The sequence below is a fragment of the Alligator mississippiensis genome, chromosome 1, assembly GCF_030867095.1.
Source record: "Alligator mississippiensis isolate rAllMis1 chromosome 1, rAllMis1, whole genome shotgun sequence".
In the NCBI taxonomy this organism is placed as follows: domain Eukaryota; kingdom Metazoa; phylum Chordata; order Crocodylia; family Alligatoridae; genus Alligator; species Alligator mississippiensis.
In genome coordinates, this window is record NC_081824.1 from 168293048 (window position 1) to 168320901 (window position 27854).

Below are 27854 nucleotides of genomic sequence, written 5' to 3' on the forward strand. Positions count from 1 at the left end.
AAGCAACTGATTTTGAATAGTCTCTTGCTACAGCAAAGAGAAGAGAAAAAGCTACCAAACTTAGTTTATACCTCCTCTACTTTATAATTGACAGATGAGATAAACAAGTTGAGACCACCAACCCAGTTAGAGTGAGAGGCAAAGTGAAGAAAGCTAGCAACTATCAGAACTGTTCAGACTCCATTCAGCACAAGGCTTTTACACTAAATGAAAAATTTGTTAGCAGAAAGCAGAAACTGCCATAGGCACAGCATACAGTCCACCAGACGGCAAATGTATTAGCTAAAGGGTCTAAAGTGCCTGATCCAGAAGCCAGCTGTACAATGCAATGTTAAAGTGCTCAGATGTAGCTGAAAAGTTCTCAAATTAAAACTACCAAGTTCATGCCATGAACTTTCCACAGTCTTTAAGTAAACGGCTGGTGCAGGATTCAAAGTCCACTTTGGTAAGCGTTTTTCTCCATTATCAAGCTGTTTGGGCATAGTGCAAATTAAATGAAGACTAGCAGACAATGACCTAGATTCCTACCTACTTTTAATGGTGTGATCTTCAAGCAACGTGTGTCTCAGTAGCAACACCTAGTGGCTACAGAGTAAATTTAAGATTTCTTCTGCCTAGATCTCACAAATGCAGTTAAGTGACACTTCAGTGTGTTCATTTACTCTATTGGCTGTATCTAAGGCCTGAAACTTGAGTCACAACTAGTATTCGAGTCCTTTGCTTCACAGGCTCATCCAATCAAAACTGCTGACACAGGCTGTACCATTTAATCCAGTTATGTCTGTTTTGGGCCCAAACAAGTCGTATTCAACTAATGAGTATCTTTCACTCTCATACGAAAATAGGAAGGACCACCGAAGGAAGTGTGAATTACATACAATTTTTAAATACATTGCCCAGCAACCTTTTCAAGCTTTCAGCCACTATCACAACTGTTCTGTTCAATCTCTCCAAGAAGTAAAAGAATCCCAAACCAACCAGAGAACATACAGATACTTTTATTGCTCGCCTTCTATACATCAGCACACCTTCAGCCATTTTCTCTTTCACAGCTTGACAATGTTTATGTACACAAAAACCCAGCAAGAAGCATTATGTGGCTCTCAGGGAGTGGAAAAAAAAACCTGTAAGAACATCAAACATCAGCCAGGCTTCATTTTCTGCAGCAATAATAAAAGGGCCACCTCCAGGTAGGAACTAATCTCCCCAGGCCGTAGTGCATTTCTCTTTTTCTTTTTTTTCTTAAAAAAACAACCAAAATAACCCCCAAAACCCCCAAAGAAACTGCGCTGGATTTGCTGAGCCAGTGGTATTAACTTGTGCATAAAATAAATTTCACTTCGCTTTTTCTTCTAGATGATTTCAAGTAAAAGTTAGGTTGAGAGAAGGAGCAACTTGTTTTGGATGGATGCAGGTCAGTTTGAATCACTATACTTAACTACAGGCCTACATATACTATTGGTTGACAGATTGGCTTGGCTTGAAATGATCTTTGCAGACTTGGCAGCAGCCAAAAATCTCCAGAGTTAAGCAGGTGGTGCAATTTTTGATAAGTGGAAGATAAGGCTACTGGATGTGAAATCTACAGAAGAGCTCATATAATAGACACAGCAGACATACTGGTTAGAGAGCAATTCAGAAGCAAGCAGGTGTGGGTGGGTGGGTGCGTGTAACCTCTTCTTGACTAACACAGCAGGCCAGCAAGTCAAAGCAACACTCAAAACTGTGTTTGAACATATGTCTGAAAAAGCATTTAGAAAGGAACACGGAAACAAAACCATTTGTGTATTACAAGTCTGAACAAACAAGTCTTCATGTCTATAGTTATACCTCAGAATGGAAGGCAGGCACACCATGAGAACTGCTGAACAAAATGGTTGGATCAGAGGAATTCAGTCCAATGTTTAAAAAGCATGGCTATTAGTCAAAGGTTTGGTGGAGCCCATTGAAGAGTGGCAGTGTAGTTATTTTAGTCAGACAAAAGGAAAATCAGAGGTCTACTCCTATGCTCAAAGCAAAGCATCTCACCCAAAAAAGAGCTTGCTTGTCACATACAGCTTTGCATTAATTCAAGACACAATTAAAATCAGGCCTCTGAAACTAGGTTTCTATTATTTGAGCTCTGCTGAAGTGTAAACTTTAGTAGCCTCAGCTAGTAAAGTGTCTTCCTTGTCCAAATCCAGACTGGTTATACTGATAGCCTCCATGTTGGAAGTGCTGCTCAAACTGCCCCCCTTGATTAAAGTTCTGTCCACCTCTGCCTCCCCAGCCTCCTCCTTGGCCTCCACGGCCACCACGACCTCCACGGCCACCTCTCCCTCCTCCACGCCCACCTCCTCGATCACCGTGGGACCCACCATCTTGGTATCTGTTGTCCTGTTGGTAGCCGCCACTGCCACCACCCTGGTATCCACTTCCTGTATATGAAGACTGATAACCGCTGTAGCCACCTCCTTGGTATCCGCCACCACCACCATGATAGCCACCTGTTTGAAAACCTGCATCTCTGTAGTTGCTATCCCTGTAGCCACCGTCCTGATAGCCACTTCCTCCATCTGTCCAGCCTCCTTGGAGTTTGTTTCCTCTTCCTCCCCCTCTGCCTCCATGGTCATAACTGCCACGTCCTCCTCGCCCTCCTCTGTCATGACCCCCTTGTTCGTGACCTCCTCGTCCTCCATATGAATCATAGCCTCCTCGCCCTCCGCGGTCGTGACCCCCATGGTCATAGCCTCCTCGCCCGCCACGGTCGTGGCCCCCATGGTCATGACCTCCTCTTCCGCCATATGATGATTCATAGCCACCTCTTCCTCCTCTGCCTCCACCTTGCTGTTGAGTCCCTTCTGGTCTTTTCTGCCATGGTGGCATCTCAGGAGGTGGTGGCTCAATTTCATTGGGCCTGCCACCTCTGTCAGGCACTCTGCCCATTAATACCTATAAAGGGAAGGGAAGGACTGCTTTAGGAACACAGATATGATACAAAAGTCACATTAAAATGGTATGACATCTTGACGGTGGTTGAAGAGTGCTATGCAGCTTGGGTTTTTCTGAGTCAATGCAGTAAAATCTGTATCTGAAGTGTTTTTATGTTGATAAAATTCCATTAATCTCAAATGAGAGCTGTTCAGTTACCTCAGAGACTTTTCTATCAGAATCAAGGGCTAAATAATCCAACATGGTGTTTCCTAACAGCTTCAAAGCACCACAAAAAGTGACAGTGCTCACTGAACTAAGAAGGGAAAAATTAGACTGGCTAACAAAGTAATATGATCACTGTTTATTTGATTTAATCCACGTGTTCACTACACATAAAAAAATTAAGATTATTTCCAAATGGATTTACTGCTCAGGACAGGCTGCTGGTTTGACAGCCAGAGAGACAAATTATCTATCTAAATATCAGGCACAGCACAGGTGGCAGCAGCGCAAGCATTCACACAGCAGCTTGCTAGAATTCCTCACTGATCTCAGATCCCTTGGCAGGAATGACTGTAATTCAGTCCCTGCGCCGATCAATCTTTTGTTTTCATGCAGAACCTGTCAACTAAGACACCAAGCAGTAGGGTATTCTTGGTATATGACAAGTTTGCTAGAAGTGAACAACACCTCCTCTTGTTTTACAAAGGCTGTTGAACAGATAATCAGATGGTGTCCACTACATTTGAGAACATGTTGAAAAGATTTTCAGTTAAGCGCTCACTGGAATTTGTATGTTCATGCCTATGTCCGTGTATCCTTTTTACTTTTTTTTCATCTACAGAAATTTATGGCAAGTGAATTTCAAAAAGTTGCCTACTTCTGTTGAGTGAGTATTACATCACTTCTAAAAGAATATCATGCAGCTTGCCTGAGATGAGGCCCAACAAGCCACCAACCCAAATAACAAATACACAGAAAAGCATGCATCACAACCTGGCCTGTGCACATGATGGGAAGGTAGACTGTGAAACTGTTTCAGTATGTCGAGAAACCAAGGAACTGTCAAGATTCATAAGGAGACTGGACGTTTACATATTTCATAAGTTACAGTTCTCTCTAGCCACTAAAATGAAGCTTTTGTGGAAATGCCTATTCTGGCATTTGTCATGGGTTTAATGGGTTTCTGTTTTATATTTTCTTCTGTCTTCTTCTGAGCCTGACTAAGGGTTTTTGAACCCGAAAGCTTGCTTAATAACTATTCTCCAACCATTTGGGTTGGTCTAATAAAAGATATCAAATTCACCCAAGGAACCTTGTCTGCCTATGTCCTTAGACCAACACGGCTACAACCCAAACCCCTGCTTCTGTCCTATTAACATTTTTCTTGTTTTGTGATTTACTCTGTTCTCTTATTATAAATTACCCTGAACCCCTGCAGAAAGGATGGCATATACATTAAATAAATAAATAAATATTAATCAAGCAAAACAAAAACAAATATCTAGAACTGACAATGGGTGGAGAAAAGCCACTGGAACAAGATAGGTCACCAGCAATGAAGTCTTGCGTTCCCAGTTAATCGTACCTAGCATCCTCAGTAAGTTTACCCTCATCTTCCCACTTCTCCTTCTGTATTCTATACCCTTTACTGAGATCTAAATAGGTACAAGATGCAGAGCTCTTGGGAGCAGGCAATCTAAGTTGCAATGTATAGCATTACAAGACTCAATCCTGTCTGGAAACAGGATACTACTGAAACAGAGAGAAAAACAGCAGTAATGATTTTAAAAGTTCTGTTAATTTTTAACAGCTCCACTATCATGCAAATCTAACAAGAGTCAAGCTCAGTGCACAAGTCAAGCCCCTGATTCTGCTATTCTGTAAAGCCAACATTTTTGGAAGTGGATGTATAATGCCCTTAATTTAGACAATATTTTTGCCACCTCAATACTTGCTTTTAAAAATCAAACCTTGGACTATATAAACTTAGTCTAATCAGAGTGAATGCAAGAATCTAAACAGAAAACTGGCTCTTATTCCCCACATAATTAAAATAAATTAATGAAAGATTACATACAAAATCAGACATATGTGATGAGAGCAGTATATAACAGCACTCTAGTTGTATCATCTATGACTAAGACAGTGAAATAATAGCACAATATATTGTTTTAAGGAGCAATAAATCTAGTGCTCTTGCTTTCTGCCCCCACAGTCAAGCCACACATGCAGCAAGGCAATGAAAATGGACATTGTCCTCCTGATTTTAAGCATCAGACAATATGCTCCTTCTCATATTGAATAAATTCATATATCAGAATAAGTCCATTAAGAACAGTCAAAGCAATGGTGGAATAAGGTGCTATTCAGAAGGAATAAGGATACTAGAATGTGATTATATCAGAAGTTCTAGATCCTAGAATTAAAACAGTAGCTGAAAGTATGATAAGAACTCGGAGCTGGTGGATAAGGATCAGTAACAAGAATGATAACAATGCATCACTTATTTGCCAGTCTTCACTTTGATGACAAGCAAATCATACTATTCTGTTTAAAACATGCTCTTATTCTGAAGTTTTTTTTGCCACCTTAAAGTCAGTGAAGAGATACCTTATTAATGGCACATGCAGTCTTTTCTCTGATGGAGCCACTGCTTGTCCTCATAATCTTTGACAAGTCTTGCCGAGCTGCCAAGAGGTTAGCAATGGAAATAGTGCACTTAGTAGATAACAGTGCGCGTTTTGGTTGGTAAATTTTAGCCAATTTCTCTGTTTGACTCTGTTGAAAAGAAAAACATTAATCAACTAAAGATATGGGTATGTGACAAAATGCCTTACCAAAAATCCAGATTAATATGAAAACTAAAATAAATTATCTGTCATTAAGATAGATACGAACATAAGAAAAGTTAAGAAACACTTGAGAGTTTTAAGAATTGCTGTAACTAGGTCTGAGATCCAAATTTTGTTCTTATCTTAGTTTCACGGATAGTATTTAATTGTGACCCAACTGCCAAAAATGTTACATTGAACATTTCCTTTAAGAATTTTCCGATGGAACAAGAAAGAAATAGTGAGAATCTGTATTTTTATTTTGCAAGTAGTCAGTGAAAACTGACATACATAAGCACACACACTCTAAAGAATTCTGACCAATCAACATCTCCAAAATGACGATGAATTGCATCTGATCTAACTACTTCTACACCAGCATGGTTCCCAAACAGCTGATGTTTAAAATCCAAGTCTGTTATTTCTTATAGCCAAACCTCCAACACCGCTTCACTAGAAAGAGGGAGCACAAGGCTGTTTTGACCAGCCTCTACCCCACCAAACCAAGATGCCAAGAAACATGCACAGAACAAAATTTAACACAAAATCACCTGCTCTAATACAGACCTTTTTCTTCCCTATGCTGTAAAAATCTGAGGCAAATATCATGCCTTATTCGTTTCTATAACTTCTAATTACAAAATGCCTAAGACTTGCCAAAACGTAAAAGAAATATGTCTCTTAAGAGATGACAGACTTTCATTGATGGCACAATGGGATCTCCAATCCTAACAACTGTGCCTCCTGCCGGCATATGCCAGAAGTGTAGGGCAGAATGCACAGTTTTGGAGATGAGAAATAAAATTCCTCAACCCTCAATCATGTGACAACCAGGGGGCACACCTAGATATCGAAAGTGCACCCAGCTGTCCATGACACAGCATCAGCTGCAGCACAGGGCTTTAAACATCCCCAAGCATAGGGAGCCAATGGACTTTTTCTGCACTATGATATGCAAAGGCCCTGTGCTAAGTAATTTTATAAACCTATTAGATGACTTGTGGGGCCCAATATAGATTTTTCCCCCTCGAAGGAACATGGCTCTTTCACATTTAATGTGGAACTTCTTTAAGGCTGGTTTTTCTTCATTTTATCTGCTACAAATTCCCTGAACGTCTGGCACATTACCATTTATCATATGATTAACAGGTTAATTGCATGATAAATGTAAGGTCTGCAAGAGGCCTAATGTAGCTTAAGAAATTTCTGCCCCCTTCATGCAGTACATTTTGATGGGCTAGTAAAATGTGAGTCCCTGTTAATCTTGATACAAACAGATACATCTGGGCTGACAGATTTACACAGGCAAGGAAGAGTTGCATTAACCTGTTTAATAACTACATTCTATGGAATATGCACTGCAAACTTGCAAGATTATAATATAAGGATATCTATACCCTTTAAATACGTATAAATAAAAACAGACATTTTACCTCATTTTTTCCTGGCTAAGAGTGTAGTTCAGAGACTGCCTCTGCTACCATCAGTTTCCTGTGTTTGAGGGAAGCTACAACTGACCAAGGTAGCAAAAGTTAAAAATGCTACTTAAACAAGTACCAGTAAATACAGGAAAGTCACTCTGAAGATGCTAAGATAAAAGTTCAGCTAGGAGCAAATGCTTCCTTTTCCACCTGCCTCTGTCTACAATCTCACCCTACCTACTCACCTTCTTGCATTATCTACTTTTTCTCTTCCTTTTCTTCCCAAAGGGATCTGTGATTGGGTCCCTAACCACATATTCAATAAAATAAGGCTTTGGTGCTATATGCCAAGCCTTTCAGATGGATGCAACTAGTTTGCTTTCAGAAGGAAACATAAATACGATGGAGTTTGGGATGCAAGTGGGAATAAAAGACTGAGGCCTAATGATGGTGTAGAGCAGGTGGCAGAGTGCAGCGGGAGGCCTGCAGCCACCAGCCACTCAGAAGTTAGACAGCCCTCTTGTAAAGCAAAGGAGACAAGAGGGACAATGGCATAACTGGGCAGTACGTGTTCAAAGGGAGGGTGCAAAAATTAGATTTCCCAGCTGAATTCTTGATATTTTAACACCTTTAGAGTGACCTGGAATTTTGGTTTACCCGCTATAGTTCCCCTCAAAGGCAGGAAAACAGGAACTGCTAAGAGCTGTGGTATACAGATCAAAGTTATTACCCATGGACATACAGAAGTAGTGATGAAACTGGAACTCTGCCAGCCTGCAAAGGGAAACCCACAGTTTCCCAGATTTTTCTCCTTGCGATGAGAAAAATCCATGTTTTTCCGAGGCAAATGGAAAACCCAGACCCCTGATGAGGAGGTGGTCAGCAAGATGTGTTCACACTACTATGCAGGTCAAGTGTGTAAGGCAAGAATCTTGTTGTGGTGCCCTCATGGCAAACAACTAGGGTTTGCTAACTGTCATACTAGCAGTCGCCTCTACTCTTGATGTTACTTTATCTGTCCATTTAACTGTATTTTTATCCTCTGAACATATTTTACATATACACAACATATCTTCTGATTTCACATGCTGTTACTAACCCACATAATGATCAATTTTTAAAACAAAATTTTATGGTTTAATTATAAATGTTATCATTTGCATTGTTACAAACTTCAGAAATTAATAAACCAAAACAGACATTGGTTCAGGGATATTTCCCATTACATATTAGTAAAGTAAGTTTTCAGAGAAGATAGCTTATGCTTTATAAGAGTGCAGTATGCTCATAGAAATCAATTTATACCTTAGCTCTCTCTGACCAGCCAAATGACTGCACGGTTACATCCAAACGTTTCACTAACAGCTTTCTCCGAACTTCATACTCATTGGCTATGGCTTGATTAATTGCTTCAATTTTTTCCTGCAATGAAAATTCACAAGCATGACAGTCTTCAGATTATGAACAGAATTACTTTCTAATTGCAAATAATAAGCAATAGGCACATGAAAGCAAACAATGGTTTGGCATAAGCATTGAACTATCTACATAATTAAATAAATAGATACTCAACATCCAATTCTCAGTCAGTCATGGAAGCAAACAAAAATGCAAATCAGACCTAGTAACACAGCTTTGCTCCAGGTGTCAAACACTCGTCCTCACGGCAGCTCCAGTACTGCCCCAAAGGCACAGTTTTCATAGTCACTCGTAAAGAACATAAGAGCCACATTCAACACTTTTTGGTGCAACTTCTAATCTGCTTTCTCTTACATTTGTCAGGGCAAACAAAAAAGAGCAAATAATATACAAAAAAGTTAAGAATCAGAGAAATACATGACACAGTACAAGGAACCTCTAAGTTAGTGCCTTTTCAATAATACCATATTTACCCAAATCTAAGATAACCCTGAATTTAAGACACCCCTCCCAGTTAAATTCTATACATGGAAAAAATATAAATTTGTTATAATTTTCCATGTACAGATTGTTTGACAGTTGTCTTTAATTCATCCTTTCCACTGTCACAGGGGGCAGGCAGTGGAGAGGCAGGGAGTGTGGGGAGGTTAAGCAGCTTGCCCCCTGCTTGTGCCTCCCCAGCCCCCCCAAGCCTCTGCACCCCCTTTTACTGCTACAGGGCCAGATTCTCGTTTTAAGCCTGGGGTGGTGCTCAGTGCCCCAGGCTACAATGTGGATAGAGCCAACTGGTGCAGAACAAGGATGGGGGGGGGGGGGAAAGGAAGAGGGGCAGGAAAGAGCAGAGGCTGTGTGGAGGAAGGGAGAGGAAGATGGGGAAAAGAGGCTGCAGGGGGACCATGGGGGGAGGCAGCAGCTGCAGTTATGGCCCTGACCCTAGGTAGGGGCTAGAACTTGCACCACAGCAACCAATGTGCCCCCGCCCCCCCCCCCCCCTCAATTCTAAGACAAGGGGCTTTTTTCCTCCAGGTTAAATGGGGAAAACCCTCTTCCTAGAATCAAATAAATGCAGTGATGATAATAATAATAATAGTAATTTGAAAAAAAAGTGTGTCCTTCAGGAAAAAAAAAATATAGAGCTGCAAATTAAAAACAACTCGGTGACTGACTAGAATACTAAATGAGGATGTAAATAGAGTCTTGGTAAAGCACAATAAAAGCAGAAACAAGAGGCTGCCTTACAATTTATAATCAGAAAGAAAAGCCTCACTGTAAATACCATGGCCTCTTAGGATAGCAAGCAACAACCTCTGTTGGAACAATAGCAAGGATATTTAGCATTAAGGAAATTATTGTTCATCTTTTGCCCAACATCTTTACCCACATATAGATTTACTGTAGGGTGCTGCTTTGGCCAAGTTCCCTAAAACTTAAGATCAAACTAATTAAAACGAGAATTAACAAAAAGTGTATGACACTAATATAAATTAATCCTGCAAGCACTACTAGAACCGGTTCTCATATTTACTAAAAACAGACAAGATAAACTATTAAACACACAGAATCAAGACCAGCAACACTACCAAATGTGGGAAGCAGTCTCTTACACATGCAACTATTTACCCAGTGAGCTGGTCCCAGCTGTTTCTTCAGTAAAGGTTTTCCAACATGATTAGGTGGAACCTTTGCTAGGGTTTCTTTTAACTGTAAAGAAATATAAATATGTAAGATTAACCAAAACCCCAAATTCTCACAGATAACTTACAAGGGTGAGGGGAGTGGTATTATGAGATACGTGGGACCTTTGTCATGGCATAGGATTGTCCCAAGCACACTGGATCATGGAGAGCTAATCAGCTCAAATCATATTTATGTCTAAGCATTTACAGTAATCTTGGTCAAAGTTTTTGTTTTCTCTAACCTTAACAGATATTAGAGATGAACATTTTTTTTTTATTTAAATGAGGAGCGACAGAGGGAAACCACCCATTTGATACAAGTGCTAGTCCCTGTAAACAAAGAGAATATCCTGTACTTGTTTGGAGAAGGATCAAGAACAGTCTCCTGTATCATAAAAAAGAAATTCTTTAATTTAGCAATGTATAGTCATAGGGCATTTAAATAATTTGCATACAACAACTCTGTCCTGCTTCCAAGCATGAATGCAGGTATAGAAATTGCAATTCGTATACAGAGGAGGAAAGCAGGGTCAGACTCATAAAATAATTGCAATTTTCTATTATTTCAAGTTACAGTTCTGAATTTCCAGAGCTGCTTATTTTTCAAGAGGCCATTTACTAAAGCTAATGGTTGACTTTCCTATAGGTGTTTACCCCTCAATTCATTTGTTTAGCTTAGCAATTTTTAAAATGCAATGTATTTAGAACTACAGGCAGTCCTCGACTTACAACATTTCGAGTTACAAAGTTCCGCACTTACAACCCTTATAAATTGACACCCTGTTTCAACTTTGTGATTTCAGTTTCAACTTTACAATGCTTGATCTCACCCAACGCCACACTAGCAAACAAGGTGTGTATAAAAGTATGTGTATAAATGCCCAAGAAGTGCATAAAATAAACAAGCTTGATTTTGTTGCGTGTTATACATCATTTCTAAATTGCCAACTTCAGTAAGCACCGATTCCAAAGTCTTGATTGTTGGTCATGCACAAAATAAAACCTACAGCAGCTTTTTATATGGCAAGTTAAAGAGACATTTCTAGGTTCAAATTTATGCTAAATATCAAAGAAACACCCAGGCCTTTCTTTATATCACAACTCTTATTTTACATTCAAATCTGAACTTTTCACTGTTTCCTATTTAAATTTTTGTGTTCCATTCAACTTTTGGCAGCAAAAGCATAATAAGACATTTCACTTTTTGATGCAATAAATTAGTTTCACTCTCAAATTCCAACACAATACTAAAACTACTGCAGTGTTTGGTTCTATTTTTTTAAAGGAAAAAAAGAAGCTTCAGTTCAGAAGTTTCTTTAAAAAACCCAACTGAAACAATACGTGCTACATTATAACTTGTGTTTTTAAAAGACAACTTCAGGATGTAGATGGCGCAACATCTCTTTAAGCTTAATGTATTTAATGTTGCAAATAATAAAAAAAGATTTATAAACAAGTAACAGGGAAGTCAACAAGGGAGAAAAAAATAGTATGGATGCTAATACATTTTATGTATGGAAATGGCGGGGGGAAAGGAGGAGAAAAAAAGGAAGACATCAAAAACAAAAAGGATAAAAAAGTCTAACTGGCAGGCAAATATTTTGCATTTACATATGGCAAATCTTCTCTGAAAAAAGGTACTGAAGTTCACGAGTGCATCATTGTGAGAAGCTATTTTACAGATGAGTAAATGAACTAAGACCTTAACTGAATTGTACCAAGCAGAGATGTGGGGTGGGAAATTTTCCAGTGCTTTATTTTTCTGTGGGAGATTTTCTATTTCTAAAAATTCACTGTTTCATAAAATTCATTAGTAACAATGAATGGATGCCACTACAATATTAGGCAAGCTTGGCAGTTTCAAAGTTGTAATTATTGCTTTTCAGGTGATAATCCCTAGGAAGTGAGTGAAAGAGTACATATATGTTTTATTGATTTGTAAACAGGAGAGTAAATACACTCACATAATAATCCAAACCAAAAACCAAGTTATGAATTCACTTAATTGGCTGTACAGGTCAAATCAAAACCAAAGGTAAAATCTCAGATTGCAGGTGAAGGCAAAACCAAAACTGTGATTAATTTTTGTTTCACTTTTAGTTCAGCAGAGCAGTGTCTCATTTCTTTTCTTGAGTTGGGGGAAGTTGGGAGTGTTTGCATAAGATCTTTTAGTTTTTTAGTGTTTCTGGTTTAAAGTAGTCATGATGCCTAATCAGAAAAAAAACTAGTGTGTGGCATCCTTATAGTGAAGTTCAAGCCACTGAAGGAAGGAAGAAAGTTGGTAGGAGTATGCTAACAACACAACCAGAATGAAGAAACATACATGTAGAAACTGTCCTGAAAGAGTACAAGCCACATACAGAAAGTTATTACAACAAAGTGCTGAAACAACGTCAACTGAGAAAAGTCTACTTCAGGAACCCTATGTAAGTAAACAAATTAATATGTTAAACAACACAGTATAGACTAGCATCTATATTGTTTTAAAACATAATTTTAAAAGTTGCTAATGCAACTCTGGACTATTATTTATTTAAAATATAGGCATCCTGCTTTTCTGCTTGCACTAAGCACTCAAAGTGGCTTAGGCTTAACAATATTTTTTGAATTACATAATACAGTAAAAGCTTTGTTATCCAGCACCCATGGGGAATAGGGGATGCCAGATAACAAAATATGATGGTTGAGAGGCCCAAGCAGGCGTCTTTGCCCGTTCGGGCCACTGATTCTCCCGTTGCGTCCGGGGCACCACCAACCCTCCTGCCACATCACCGACCCTCCCACGGGCCCTAAGGGGCAGGGAGGGGGGCCCCCGTGCAGCCAGCTTTGCCCTGGGCCATGGGGGCTCGGCAGCACAGGCTGCTTTGCCCCGGGCCATGGGGGCTCGGCAGCACAGGCTGCTTTGCCCCGGGCCATGGGGGCTCAGCAGTGCAGGCTGCTTTGCCCCGGGCCATGGGGGCTCAGAGAAACCAGAAGAGCCACGGTGGGCACTTCTGGTTTCACTCTCCCTTACAAGCTGGCACGCCAGTTAATAGAACATGCCAGCTTGTAAGGTGCCAGTTAATGAAGCTTTTACTGTAGATAAATAGTTAACTATTTCAACCCAGCAGAGTGAACTTAGTCCTCTGGCCGATGGCAAAGGCCAGACTATACGTCCCTTTGGCTATGCAGTCCCAGGGCAACTGAGCAGCAAGTTGCGTAGCAGAGTGTTCTTTCTAGCAGGAAGGAGAGATGCAAACTCCCTGCTGCTTCTCCTTCTCATGGATGAGGCCAGGCTAGAATAGGCTAAAATAAAAATTTTTCCCCACTTTTGTTGCAGGAACTTGGTAGCTCAAGTGAAATAGCAGATTTGCAAAAAATGGAAAATGAAAATGTTGAGCTGCCAGGTCTGGGGGGAAGAAACAGCAGGATCCTCACTTTCAAGATCACTGCCACCAGATATGCGATCCACCATGAGTAGTTGTTCAAGACAGTCAAGCTTTTTATCACACTTTGTGGACAAAATATCAAAAGAAGATCAAGAAAAAGCAGATGAGATATTGGCTCGAGCTATATGTGCAAGTGGTACACTTCTTTCCATAACTGAAAATCAGTACTGGAACATTACAAACCAATTTGCCCTTCATATAAGTTACCATCACGTTATCACTTACCACATTCTCTCTTAGATACAGAGTATGACAGAGTTCAAACAATGGTTACTCAAAAGATGGGTCAAGCAGAATCACTGACTCCAATGTCAGATGGATGGACTGATATACAAGGAAATCCTTTACTGACATTATGTTAGCAACATATGAACCAAGATTCCTGAAAGCAATTGCTACCAAATCTTCTTGTCATACAGGTGAATACATAACATGAATGGTGCATGCCCCCGGCGGCTGGGGGGGCACAGCTGCACTGGCGGCAGTAAGTGCGGAGCTCCCGCAGATGCTGTCAGTACTGTTGGGAGGGGGGCGGGGGGGGGCGGGTGTAGGGTCGTCAACCACCCACAGGTGCCACCGGCAGTGGCGGCAGCGATTGTCGACCACTCGCAGACACCACCAGCAGTGTCAGCCACAGGGTAGCAAGTGGAGACTGCCTGCAGGCACCACCGACACTGTCAGCGGTGCCTTTTTGCAGAGGGTGCGCTGCCACACCCAGGAGGTACACATACACTCTTTACATGTCACCCCGATATATAGCTAAATTACTGAGTGAAGAGATCGAAAGTGCAGGTCCCTCCAGGGTACAAGCTCTTGTAATCGATAATGCAAGTAACATGAAAGCTGTATGGCAAATATTAAAGGCAAAATATCCTCATTTAATAGTATTTGGCTGTCTTGCTTATGGGTTGAATCTTCTGGCAAAGGACACAGTAAGTGTGAATACAATGATGACAATATCGGCAAACTGCAAAGCCATTGTGAAGGTATTCAACAATCATAATGTTGCTAATCAGACTTTGAAGAAATTACAGAAAGAGAAGCAGTGGAAGGAAAGTGCACTTTTGTTGCCAGGAGAAACTAGATGGGGCATGGCTACAAACTGTTTACATAGTTTGCTGTGCACAAAGAACTGTTTGCAGTGTGCCTGAATAGCTGACACAGTATCCCAGATTATTCCCATGAACATTTGGAAGCAGATTCTCAACAATGATGCGTTCTGGGTTCGAGTTCAAGGAACACTCAATTTGCTACTACCAGTTTCAGTGGCTATCAAGAAACTTGAAGGAGATGCATCAACCCATTCAAATATCCCAGGGATATTCAGATAATTGAATGAAAATCTAATTGAACTTTTGGCCTTCTTCATCTCTATCCAAAAAAGTAGTAGTAGTAGTAAAACAAACGATCACTAAGAGATCTGAGTTTTGCTCTCATCCAGTTCATCTGGCAGCAACCCTTTTGGATCCTCAACACAGAAGATGAATTATGTACTGCTCTCGATACAATTATGGAAGCAGCTAAGAGTCCCCAACATTGATGAAACAGCCATGATGACAGACATTGCTGAGTACTGCGCAAAAGAAAAACTTTGGAGCAAAGACATCATTTGGCAGGCAGCAGAGAATATGTCTCCTCTCACATGGTTTAAGGGATACTGTGACACCCGACTGCTGTCCAGGATTGCTCTAAGGATCCTAAGCATTCCATCAACAGCAGCTTCTTGTGAATGTAACTCGAAGGCTTTTAGCTCAATCAAGGCAAAAAAGAGAAAAAGACTAACAAACAAATGTACTGCTAAGCTTGTTTCTATTTCTCAAAATCTCTTGCTTCTGGAGAATCAGTCAGAAGCACAACTAATGAAGAAGCAGCAGTGTGATGATAAGTTGCCCTTGCCCATAAACTCATAGGTAAAACCATCCTTTAGCAAAATAGAATGTGGTTCAAATAGTTCTGAATCAGATTTGCCTCAATCTGATTCTGAAATGGAACTAAGTAGTGCAAGTGATTCTACAGATAGTGACAGTGAAACTGGAGGTGCTGCAATGACCTCAGTGGAAGAGAGTTAAACTGTGCTGAAGTAGATGAGTGGACAACCATGGCATATCACGCACAGTTCTTTGGGTGTGCTAAAATTAGTGTGTCATCAGTTTTCAGTGCCTTCATTTTTTATCTTAAATTTAAATAAACAATGTAAGGGAAGAACATGTTACTGTGTATTGTCTTTACATTTTTACAAGCATTGCAATAAAAATAATTTCTTCCCACATAGAGATTTGAATTTGTTTGAATATAACATTTAAGCCACATTAAGCATGCTGTATTTAATTTTTTTCCTAATCAAATATTACAGTTCAAATGCTTGTGGTTATTGGGACATAAAATTAACATGGGGGTACTTTTTTAGTTTTGTTTACTAAATATAAGTCAAATAAACGTGCTAAATTAGATCACGCTCTATTTAGGGCATTTCAAAAAATTCCGGAAAACCCATATCTCTGGTTCCAAGGTCTGAAGTCCACAGCAACGTCAGAAGTGTTCGTGTTCTCCTGACTCCATCATCTTATGTTTTTCACAAGACCATCTATCCTCTACTAAATGGTACCACTACCAGAAAATATGTATTTAGAGATGTATTTCCAAATGAGCCCTTTAAGGTGTGGCTAAAGAATAAATTGAAAAAGATTAACCAAAACTCTGCTTTGGAAGTGTTTATGGAAACTAGTAATTGCACATACTTTAAAAAAGCAAGCAAGTACATTTTGTTGAACTACCTTGCTCCACTCCCTCCCCCACACACACAAAACCTCCTTATGATATCTAATGCATAAGGACACAACTTTCCCTTTATAATCAGATTCCTCTTTTTGCTTGAGATTTTCAAAGAAGAGGGAGAGCACATTTAAACCTAACAACTATGAAACAAAGAGGAAAAATGAACTAAAGCCACAAAAAATGGCAGGAAATTCTACAAAAGATATACATGAGAAAGTAGTGCTAATATTTTTAAGTGACTAGATTTCAAAGCAATGGGTTTCTTTAAAAGGCTTAAATGTAAGTAGTATTTACAAATAGTCTCTCAACTTTCTTGCTAAGACATGAATTCAATGTTCTGTGGGTCTTCTGTAGCAGGTGATAATACTAAAACCTCAGGCACTACAAGGAATACAGCACCCTTCATAGCAATGTCGGCAGTGGCTCTTGGACAAGATGCAGAGAATTTTGCCTTCAGATCTTGGCATGGACAAAGCTCTTTAGTTCACCTTTGAAAATTCTTTGACTCACAGTCCATTCTGTAAACCATATTAAGTCTCTCCCAAAGCCTAGAAGTGTTTCATAACTCTGTAATCTTTCCCTGGAAGCAGAGTTACGTTTCAATGAAATATTATATGTATATATTTTAGCTTAGTTACTTTAGATCTTACCTTCTTTTCAATTCCACTGAAGAACTGGAACATCGTTATGTTGGCTGGAGGCTTGGACATGCCCAAAGCAATACATATGCCTTTTAGCTCCTGAAAGACCTCGCTGCCTCCTCCTTCCTGGGCTTTTTTTGGAGGGGCGTTCACACACAGCATTCTGGCAGCTTCCAGTTCTGAGATGAGGTATGCTGGGGTAAGAAAATTTGATTGCAGCATAAGATGCAGCCATGCCAAGTATCTACAACTAATGAGCATTTGCACCTGATCAATGTACAGCACAAACTGAGTACTTTACGAGGAACCGAGGATGCAAGTTTAGAATCCAACAAAAGCTTGTATTTAACAGATTACAAGGTCAGAGATTAGGATCCCAAGAGAGTCAGTGAAAAAAGGATAGCTCCGACATGCAGGCATTTTCAAGGTGCGAAGCACTACAGCTCCACTAGACTATTACATAGGTCCAAAAGAGCACAACTCTTTCCTTTCAGGCTCTGCAGAAGGAGGACAGTATTTTGGGAACAAGAAGGCAGCAGAGAGACGAGACGGCACGAGGAATTAAAGTTAGAAAGCTAGGATTCTTTAAGTCTTTTGTCAAGAAGTAGGGGGACTGGAGAAAAGGGAGAAATGAAAAGCTGCCAGAGAAACAAGCACTGGAGACTGTCTAAAGAACTGATGAGCCAGGCTGACTGGGAAATCATTACAACAATCAGTTATTCATGGTGAAGGGAGGAAATGTATTATGGCCCAGATCCTCAAATGATATTTAGTTGCCCAATTCTCATTGACTTTTGTCGGAAGTTAGGCACTTAAATACCTTTAAGATCTGGATGCGTGTCCAACAAAGAAAGGAGTTTGCCATGCTTTCCCCATCAAAATAGCCTGGGCCTGGCATCATTAACATGGGACAGTTAGCAAATATCCAAACAAATAATAGTAAGTGTCAACAAGTTTGCTTATGATCTATATACATTAATTCAAGCTTCAAAGTACAACAGCAAGCCTCTTTGAACAGTGTGATTTGCTGAGAGCAAGTCAAGGACAGGTGCGTTTTGAAATAAGGTAAAAGATTTTTTAATAATCTAAACTGAAATTTAATTCAAAATATCTATCCAAAGTATTTTAGACATAAGAAGTTATCTGGATCCATGATTTAATCAGGTCAAGCACATTCTCCCTCTGACCACTGGAGTACAAAAACTTAAATAATAATGTAACATTCACATCTTATCTTAGTTCAACATTAATCTTCAGCAATGAACAGTGAAGGCATCAACAGCAAGGGGGAAAAAAAAAAAGACTTCTCCAGTGAACAGTGTCTATGCCACGTTGAATAAGACATTTCACAACTGTAAGGGTTAAAAACTAAAATAACCTTTGACATGTAAACCACTGGTATTCACAGTGTTCCCAACTTCCAGTACCTCTGCAACTGCTCCTTGACCTCACAAACAAACCAAACCTGATTTCAACATTCAGTGCTGCTATTCAGAACACTCTGAACACCAAGGAACTAATGAAAATGTCAGCTTCACTGCCACTGGGCAAAAATTAACCGCAGAAACATGTACCAGTGCAACTCGTAAGGGAGGATGGTACACAGAACTGAGGCTGGGACAGGGAGAGGACACCCTTTCACGATTCTTCCAATGGCCAGAGACTCCAATATTCGTTTTGGAAGCGTGAGGGAAAATATTATATTCAACCATTCCAAATGCCAAAGCATGGTAGGGACTTCAAAACAATCATGTGTTTACTAGGTAGAATCAGATACAAGAGGTGAAACCACTGAGTAGAAGCTGAGGCCTCCAACTTGATTGGGATGCCAACATGCATGCTCCTTGGTAGAGGTGCACCGATACATCGGTCCCATATCAGATCGGCACTGATATGAGGAAAATTGAGAGCATCAGCAATTGGCTTTTTTTTTCACGTAGCCAATGCTATGGCCGATAAATGCCCCGTGCATGCGCACAGCTGCAGCACAGCATGCAGGCAGCCAGGAGCATAGCCCAGCAGTGTGGAGAGCAGCTGGGTCTGGCTGGTAAGTCTGCTGTGGGGGAAGGGATGGTGGGGAGGGAAGGGGCGGGCAGATCAAGGTCTCCGCAGTGAAGGAGGGAGTGGGGCTGGGGCAGAGGCAGGCTCTGCCCAGCCGGGGTGGGGCACGGGATGGAGCAGTGGCTCATCTGGGGGGGTGGGGGGGGCAGTTCCCACTGCTGCATGAGGCCCAGGAGGGCATGGGGGGCATGTGCCTCCAGATCTGCACGCGGTGAGGGTGAGCTGCCACTGTGGGCTGGGGCCAGAGCCGGTGCCGGGCTCTTCCCAGCTGCACTCGGGGAAGGCAGCAGCGCTGGAATCAGGGGTCAGGGGGGCTGCAGTCAGCCCAAAATTTGCTGTAGCCCCCTTCCAGCCACCACCACCTGCCCCGAGCACAGCCCCAGCCCAGGCATCCCTGCTAAAAAGAGCCCAGCACAGCCCCAGTCCGCAGTGGTAGCCCGCCCTCCCCCACACACAGATCTGGAGGCACACGCCTCTCATGCCCTCCTGGGGTGTGTACAACAGCAGAAGCCCCCGCACCCCCCCTGGACAAGCCATGGCTCTGTCCTGCGCCACACCCTGCCCCAGCTATGCAGCGCCTGCCCCTGACCCAGCCCCACTCTCTCCTTCACTGCAGGGGCCTTGATCTGCCCCCCACTTCCCCCACACCAGATTTACCAGCCAGTTGCCACTTCCACACTATGGGGCTACATATCAGATTTGAATCGGTATCGGCCGATATGGCTTGTTAAAAATCAGCCATTGGATCAGCCCCAAAAATCTCTATTGGTGCATTCCTAATATTTGGGGGATTTTGTGCAGAGAGGTTTAATGGATTCTTCACCTGTGCATTGCACCCACCCAGAAAATCTGTTCCTAGAAGAGACTAGCTAAGAAGTGATTGGTAAGTTTTTTAAGACCTGCCATCACACAATCAGAAATATTAACATTTTGGCCTCCTTTTGAATGGGATGGAAAATATGTAGGTAAAGTTGTAAGAATTATTATAGCAGTTATGTATACTTTGTAGTAAACAAATACCATCCCACTATTTTACCCCAACACCACCCCACTAGCAAAACAAAAATGTTTATGAATCCATGTATATACATGTGTGCGCATGTGCATGTATATACATGCACATGTATATATACATACGTACACACACATATGTATGTATGTATGTATGTATGTATATCAGGCTTTCATGTAAGTATTCCCTTTAACTTACTGAGCAGCAGGACACAGTTTTTCTGATTGAGAAGGCGTTTTGTCACATCTCCTGATGTCAGTGACACATATGGACAATTCATTTCTGCCAGCAGCCCACTCGCTTCAAGTTGGAATTCTTCTGCTTCATTTGGACCTGAAGAAAAAGCAACTTGGCCAGTTAAAATTTACAGCTCCTGGTTTTGTGATTATAGTTATGCAGGAAAAGTCAGGGGATGATTTGGTTAAGAATCATGAATACAACAAGATGTTATTTAGCATGAAAACACTGTTGAGGGTATAAAGCCTCTGGGTAAGAGGCTAAAACAAAGATAGTATGGTCAAAGTATGGAAAACACAAGAGAAAGAAAAGAAAAGGTAAAAATCAGAACAAGTAAAAATGATCAGTTTGAAAGGTATAGCATTAATAAGAGCAAAGCAGACCATTTAAAATACCAATTGACCCCAATAATTGGATTCTAAGCATGGAAAATTAACAAATGTATAAATTTTCCATGTCTAGAATATAAGTTTTGGAGGGCTGTCTTAAATGAATTCCCTTCCACTGCTGCAGCAGGTGACAGGGGTCAAGTGGCCTGACCCCTGTCCCTTGCTGCCTGTTCTGTTCCTCTCCCAAACCGTCCCGTCCCATCCCCCCCCCCCCCCCCCCCCAGTCTGCCTGCCCCCTCACCTAGTACCTTCACATCTCACACCTGCACCTGCAGACCCTGTACCCTCTGCTAACTGCCCCTCCTAGGAAACTGGAACCCATCTCGCCTGCCCCCCACCATACATGCGTCCTTGACACATGCCCCTCCCCATGATGCCTTCACTCCTGGGCACCTGTCCCCCAACAATTTGCCTTCCCTCCCATGCCATAGTCCCCTGGCTTGAGCGTCCTGCTTCCTGGCCCTCCACAACCCCCCACCCTACCCCACCTCCACTTACCTTTCCCTTGCAGCTCTGTTCCAGCCAAGGTGTATGGAGCATATGCTTCCTCCAGCCCCAGCCTGGCCATGCACCAGCTGTTGTGGCAGGGGAGCTGGGGCCAGAGTTGCTGTTGCCACTGCATTGCCAGTCTGGGCCCAGAAGCAGCACGTGCTCTGTGCTACCTGCCAGAATAAGGCCCCAACAGGAGTCAGAGCTCCAAGGGAAAGGTAAGCAGTGGTGGGAAGCAAAGGGGCATGAGGGATGGAGGGGAAGCAGCTGCAGCCGTGAGTTTGGAGCCTCTGCTGTCCCACCCTTTGTACTTGAATTTAAGATTAAGGCTTTCCCCTGCTCCATGCTAAATGGAGAAAACATCATCTTAGATTTGAGTAAATACAGTATATTCACAGTAAAAGGAGTATTGTTAGAAAGAATACACTGACGTGAAGGAAGAAATTGATGGGAAACATTGCAAAAAAATGGAGGGGAAAAAGTGTCAGTGGAAAAACTACAGGACATTCAGAATAAGGGAAAAATGCATTTAGAGATACTGAGTAGATTAGAAATAGAAATGTAAAAGTGTTTATGTTTTTAGGAATTCACCTATCAGTTTGTGATTTTTCATTTTTATATTTTTAAAAATACCAACAATTCCCTTATATTGTTTTGTGTAATGTTTTCCAAGATATAAATCAGTAGGCGCATCTATACCAGGCATTTAGTGCAGAGTAGACTCATTAGCTTTGCAGTAAACATCGGTGTCTACACATGTGGCCTCAGGAAACTAATGAACTCCACAGCAGGAGTACTAATGAACTTGTAAATACAAATATTATCCTGGCTGAGGAGTATTTTTTTACTCCACAGCACCACATGTGTAGACACTGACACAGCTGGCTGGGGCACAAGTGTGCTTCAGTGTGGTGTCTGCCTGCCAGGTAGCCCCACAGTGTAGCACCCTCGTGCCCCAGCCAGCCCCTCTGCAGCATGCTGAGCTGGATCAGAGCAGCCTCGGGCTGGCAGGCTGACCGCTTTTGGCCCCCTGCCAGGCCGGGGCTGCTCTGACTTGACTTAATATGCTGCGGTCCTGGGCACACATGCAAATGTAGCACCCACAAACAACAAACTCCAATGTGATAAGCACTGGAGTTTATTGCTCCTTATTGATATGTAGGCACACCCAGTGAAAATTACTGCGCAGACTAAAAGATAGAAAAGTAATGAAAAGACTAGGAAAGGTGTGTTAGTGGTCAGCAGCACAAACAGGTGAAAAATTGTAAGCAATTCTACATATTCAGTTCCTAGACACATGTTTAAAGCTTACTGTATCTGGAATGAAAAACTACCGCTTTAGTTTACAGAATACTGAGTAGAGCTGGATGAAAAACCACAGCCTAATTGTTCAAAACCATGAGTTGCAGTTTTTTGTTGGGTGAGGAGGGGAGAATTCCTCTATCAAAATTAGAAATGAAAAATTTCAAGTTTCAAATGTCCTTCTCCACAAAAAAAATTTAATACTTCAGTCTTTGCTAATTTTTTTTTTTTTTTTTTTTTTTTAAAGAGTCAACAATAAATAGGAGGTGAGCCAATGCTCTAGTCACTGGAGTATTCCATCTGGAATTGTAAATATTTCCTACATCATAACTTCAAACAGAAAACTTGGAAAAATTCAGAAATTATAATAGGCAAGAATGTTCCTCCCTCGCCACCAAAAAAAAAAAAAGCAGCAATTCAAAAACTGATCAAATTACATTATATGAAAGAGCAGTTAAATGAAAAGCTAATTTCAGTCAACTGTCTGTTTACTGAAATTAATCAGCCTTTATCCACAATCAGTTCAGCCATTGTTAGCTGCACTAGGCTAGCTTGAAGAATGAGGTGGAAAATATCCAAAGCTTAATGGGGTTCAGACTGCCCTCCATGATACAGTTGATTTAGCAATTCTGTCAGCACACAGCTTTATACAGGGATACATATCTAGAAAAATGTATCAATTACACATTTCAGTTTTCAAGGCTGTGGTTACTTACTGTTTGTTGCGTGCACATTTTCCTCTAGTTTACAGAACAGCCTTAACTCAGATACCAGCCAAGCACACAGTTTGGTAAATTCAGGGGAGGTGGCCCCATGGGACGTGGCCTGAGTCAGCGCTCCATCATCCAACAATGGGCCTTTGTACCTGGCATGTAAAATAAAAACACAACTTAATGAGCATGTTATTACTGAATCCTGTAGAAGTTTTTTCCCCCTGTAGATTCTGTGTGTATAAATGAGGGACACACCTAATTTACATTTAAATTTTCCATGCATCTTCAGTACTTATTGTAATGTCATGCATATTTGTGTTCATATGAAAAAAGTCACGTTAAAATAATTAAGCATACTAAGTTGTCCTTGTATGTTATTCTATAGATAACAGGACACATGGTCAAAGCCACCACTTCTTGAATCTTGATATTCTGAAGAATGCTACCGCAATATGCAGGTTTTACTTCTCTCACCGATTGCAAATATTATAGCTTATTGATCTACTACTCCTGCTTTTCTGAAGTATATTATAAAGCATTATATTAGAGATATTAGAGTAATTAACCTGTCAACAATACATTGCATTTTTACTTCCCCACCCATCATTTCTGTCATATATTTACTGGGTAGCCAGACAAAGGAAACAAAATAATGTGACATGTATTTTACGTAAGCAACCAATAAAGCAAAACTTATTTTCTGTTAAACAATGACTTTTTAAAGATACCTGCTAGAAAGGTGCATAACCACTACATTTCTGCGCGCAGAAATATGCAAGGACTGACCTTGATCTGTAAGTGGATACTAGAGGTACACCGATACATCGGTCCGATATCGGATCGGCACCGATATAAAGAAAACTTTCTGCATTAGAAATAGGCCCGATCCAGCGGATAATTTGTCCAATAAACACCCTTACGTGCATGCAGCCACAACACCGCATGCAGGCAGCGAGAAGCAGAGTCGGTTCTTCCTGGCCAGGCAGATCGGGGGCACACACCGTGTGTTGTCATGCTCCCCGCCACCCCCTGGCAACAAGTGGCAGGAGTCAACAGATGAGCACTGGATGAGCCATGCGCAGTGGTGAGAGCCACCTCTCCTCCCCCCCACTTCCCGCGTCCCCCAGACAAGCTGCACCTCTGTCCTGTGCCCATGCCAGCCCACAGCTGCAGCCTACCCCGCCCTGCCCTGTGCATATCTGGGGGGCACACACCTCCCCCCACCCTGGCTGGTCAGCACCTGCCCCAGCCCTAGCCCCATTCCTTCCCTCACCACAGGGGCCTTGATTTGCCCACCCCACACTCCTTCCCTCCCTTTCCACCACACCAGACTTACCAGCTGGACACAGCTCTTCAAGTTGAAGAGCTGTGTATTGGAAATCGGATCAGCATCAGCCAATATGCCTCCTTAAAAATCAGCTAATTGGTATCGGCCCCAAAAATATCTATTGGTGCACCCCTAGTGGATACAACCCTACAATGAGAGTTACACATATGTCACAGCTGAATTTAAACTTTCCCTAATTATCTATTGGTTTTACAAGATGAGTTTTCAGAGATGGAGAATTCCATCGACCCTTGTAAAAGTACAAATTATGGTTTTTATTCTGGTACACAGTGTGGTAGGCTATTTCAACACATGGACCCAGGATGAAAAGGGATAAAAGAAAAATCACACTCATTTAAAGCTATCCTGATAGCTCTAAAATGTAAACTCTTGTGTGAGTGTGGACTCAATCAATTCAGTCAACTCCTGACAGGTGTCAGAAGTGAGAGATCTGTCATCCAGCATACTGTAGTGTATGCTGTTCTGCAAAACTTCACTCATAGTGCTTTACTCAATGTGTAAAGCTAAACAAACAAATAAAAGGCTTGTCTTAATCACATCAGTTAGCTCAATTTAGCATACTCAAGTTATTTCACTTAAGCTTGGCTAAACTCAAGAAAGAGACCTTATTGAAAAAAGAAAAACCCTCCAGCTACAAAGTGGTTTGGTTTAGCAGCACAGCATGACTGCATTAGCAATGGATGATGAGTTGAGGTGCGGCACCCCTGCCAGCACTTCTCAACTCAAGCCAATAGCATATGAACTTCGATCCACCCCAATCTTCCCACCCTCCAATTGAGCCAGGTGGCTCAAGTTGAAAGCACTGCTTTAGTTGGAATTAATATTTATGTGTTGGGGTGGGGGGAGCTAAACTCAAACATTTACATAGTAGGGGAGGTAAAAACTTAAGTGAAAGCATGATTATATGACTACAAGAATTGACAGAGGACCAAATATACTTGAAATTTACTAGCTTTGTTTAAAAGACTGAAGTCAAAAATACCCCCTCAAATCACTTAAAGGATTAGCAGTGGCAGCAGTTCAGGATGCCTTTATGGTTGGCAGCTTTCCTTTGAAATTTTGATCAGCTATTTGAAAAAAAATAAAAGAATTCAAAACATGACAGATTAGATTTCTAGGCTCTGCTGGTGGTAAGCTTGTAGATAGAGCCATTATCTGGTGATACTGCGATTTATGGGAAGAAGCCCAGTTTAAATAAACACTGCCATGGCTACTGTTATACAAAAAAGTAAAGACATACAGTTTTTACCCTAGACTCCCAGCACTGGACTTGGACTGTTGCCACTGCCAAGGTTATGCATAAACAAATTCTGCTTTTCATTATATTTGTGTCACCTCCCATTTATTCTGACACTCAACGTATAGAATCAAAAGGCAGAAAAAAATGGCCTGGCATGTTGTAATACCATATAGCAAAAGAAAAAGAATAGTTTGGGCCCTTTTTCTTTTCTTTATGTTTATGACACCTCAAAGTTTCTTTTCACCCTTCTATAAATAGGGTTTTCTTCCATTTTCCCCACTGTCTATAGCTAAGATTAATCGGCAAACTACAGAAGTGATGATATCACAAAAACTAAGAGAGGGAAAGCTAAGCAATCAAGAAAAAAAGGGAAATTGTAATCAAGAGATTTTTAGTAATTTAAAACCTTTTATGTTCCATTGACGTCCATTTGACTTTAACGTCAAGTGAGTACTTTGTAGCAAGGACATCCTTACCAGAAAGACAATTATAAAATAAATAGTTTATAAGCTAAACTGGGATTTGGGAAACTCAGTATCAGTTCTCTAGTTCGCTACAAATTTCCTGTACAAAACAAGTCTTTCTATACCTGTTTCTTCATTTGCAAAATACTCTCCTGCTTCCAAGAAATACTGCAAGAGTAAGCATACTTAAGGTATGTGAACTGTTCATATAGATTAGACGATGGGTTTGTATAGGATGGTTTAAGGATGATCCTGCCTCAGGCAAGGAGTTGGACAGAATGACCTCTGGAGATCCCTTCCAGACCTACTTCTCAATGATTTCTACAACATACAACATGTCTGAAAACCAATTAAGCTCTCCTCAGTAACTCGAGTATGAAAAGAAAACAGATGGACTTTAAGAAATAAGTACCCCAAGGAAAACACTCACATATGCAACCAAGAGACTTCTCCAGGGGCTCATTCTCAGGCTTTCTGCAGCCCGCTGAAGATAAAACATGGCCCCCTGCTTTACCTATGGCAGGTTAAGGCACTATATCTAGTGGATGCATCTAGGGGTGGGCAAAATGGCAGATCCAGCCAGCAGCCAGACTCTACTTCCCAGCAGCCCCAACCCCTGGCCAGTCTCCATGGAGATCACAGGAGTGCGGAGACGTGACAGCACGGGGCCATGACAGCATGGGGCTGAAGATCTGGGGCTCTGCCCCAGCCCAACCTGGTCCCACGCTGTCACATTCCTGTGCTCCAAGGTGCTCCATGGAGACAGGCCAAGAGCCCTGTGGCCAAGGTGAGTGGCAGGCAGGGAGCTGCTGCGGGGCCGGGATCTTACAGTGGTGACAGCACAGGGCAGGGCTGGGGTACAGCCGTGAGCCGCTGCCCACACACACCTGCGACGAGCACAGGTTCCATTGACAGGGGCGTGCAAGCTGGACTCTGCCCACCCCGACCAAACCTCACGGTAGTTTGGCTATCAGGTTAGACCAGTGTTTCCCAACCCGTGGTACAGGTATCACCAGCGGTAGGCAGACAACCTGTCAGTGGTGCCAGTTAGCCAATTTATTATAATTACTCCATACGACAAAAATTTGCTGGCATGGTACTTAAGGCCATATCGTTTGAAACTGGTGGCGTGCAATCTGTCAGAGTTTGGGAACCGCGGGGTTAGACAATGGGTTTGCTTAGCTCAGCTAGAATAGGAATGGCTCTGTCTCAAGCAAAGGGTTGGACCAGACGTGGCCTCTCCAGCCCTTCTGTACAATTTCTATACCAGGTGAAGTGAACAAAATTCAATGACACTCTCCTCCGTAACTCAAGCGTGAAAAGCATCCCCAGGAAACCACCCTCATGACCCACCCGCACCCGAGAGACTTGCGGGGGCTCTCTCAGACCTGCCGCAGCCCGCCCACCTACCCGAGATCCTCCAGCCCCTCCAGGATGTCGCTCTCCATGATCTCGAACTCCATGACGCTGCGGCTGCGGCTGCCCACGGGGC

The 27854-nt window shown here is 41.8% G+C and overlaps 1 protein-coding gene across 1 annotated transcript; it reads right to left on the bottom strand.

Annotated features, from left to right (window-relative positions):
• Window positions 1-982: 982 nt before the first annotated feature.
• Window positions 983-27854, bottom strand: FAM98A (family with sequence similarity 98 member A). The gene is made up of 8 exons (XM_006273180.4): window positions 27773-27854; window positions 23314-23462; window positions 20379-20513; window positions 17117-17301; window positions 10208-10288; window positions 8474-8590; window positions 5527-5694; window positions 983-2931 (listed from the first exon to the last, which is right to left on the bottom strand). The coding sequence occupies exons 1-8, from the start codon at window positions 27823-27825 to the stop codon at window positions 2149-2151; spliced, it is 1671 nt and encodes a 556-aa protein (XP_006273242.1). The 5' UTR covers window positions 27826-27854; the 3' UTR covers window positions 983-2148.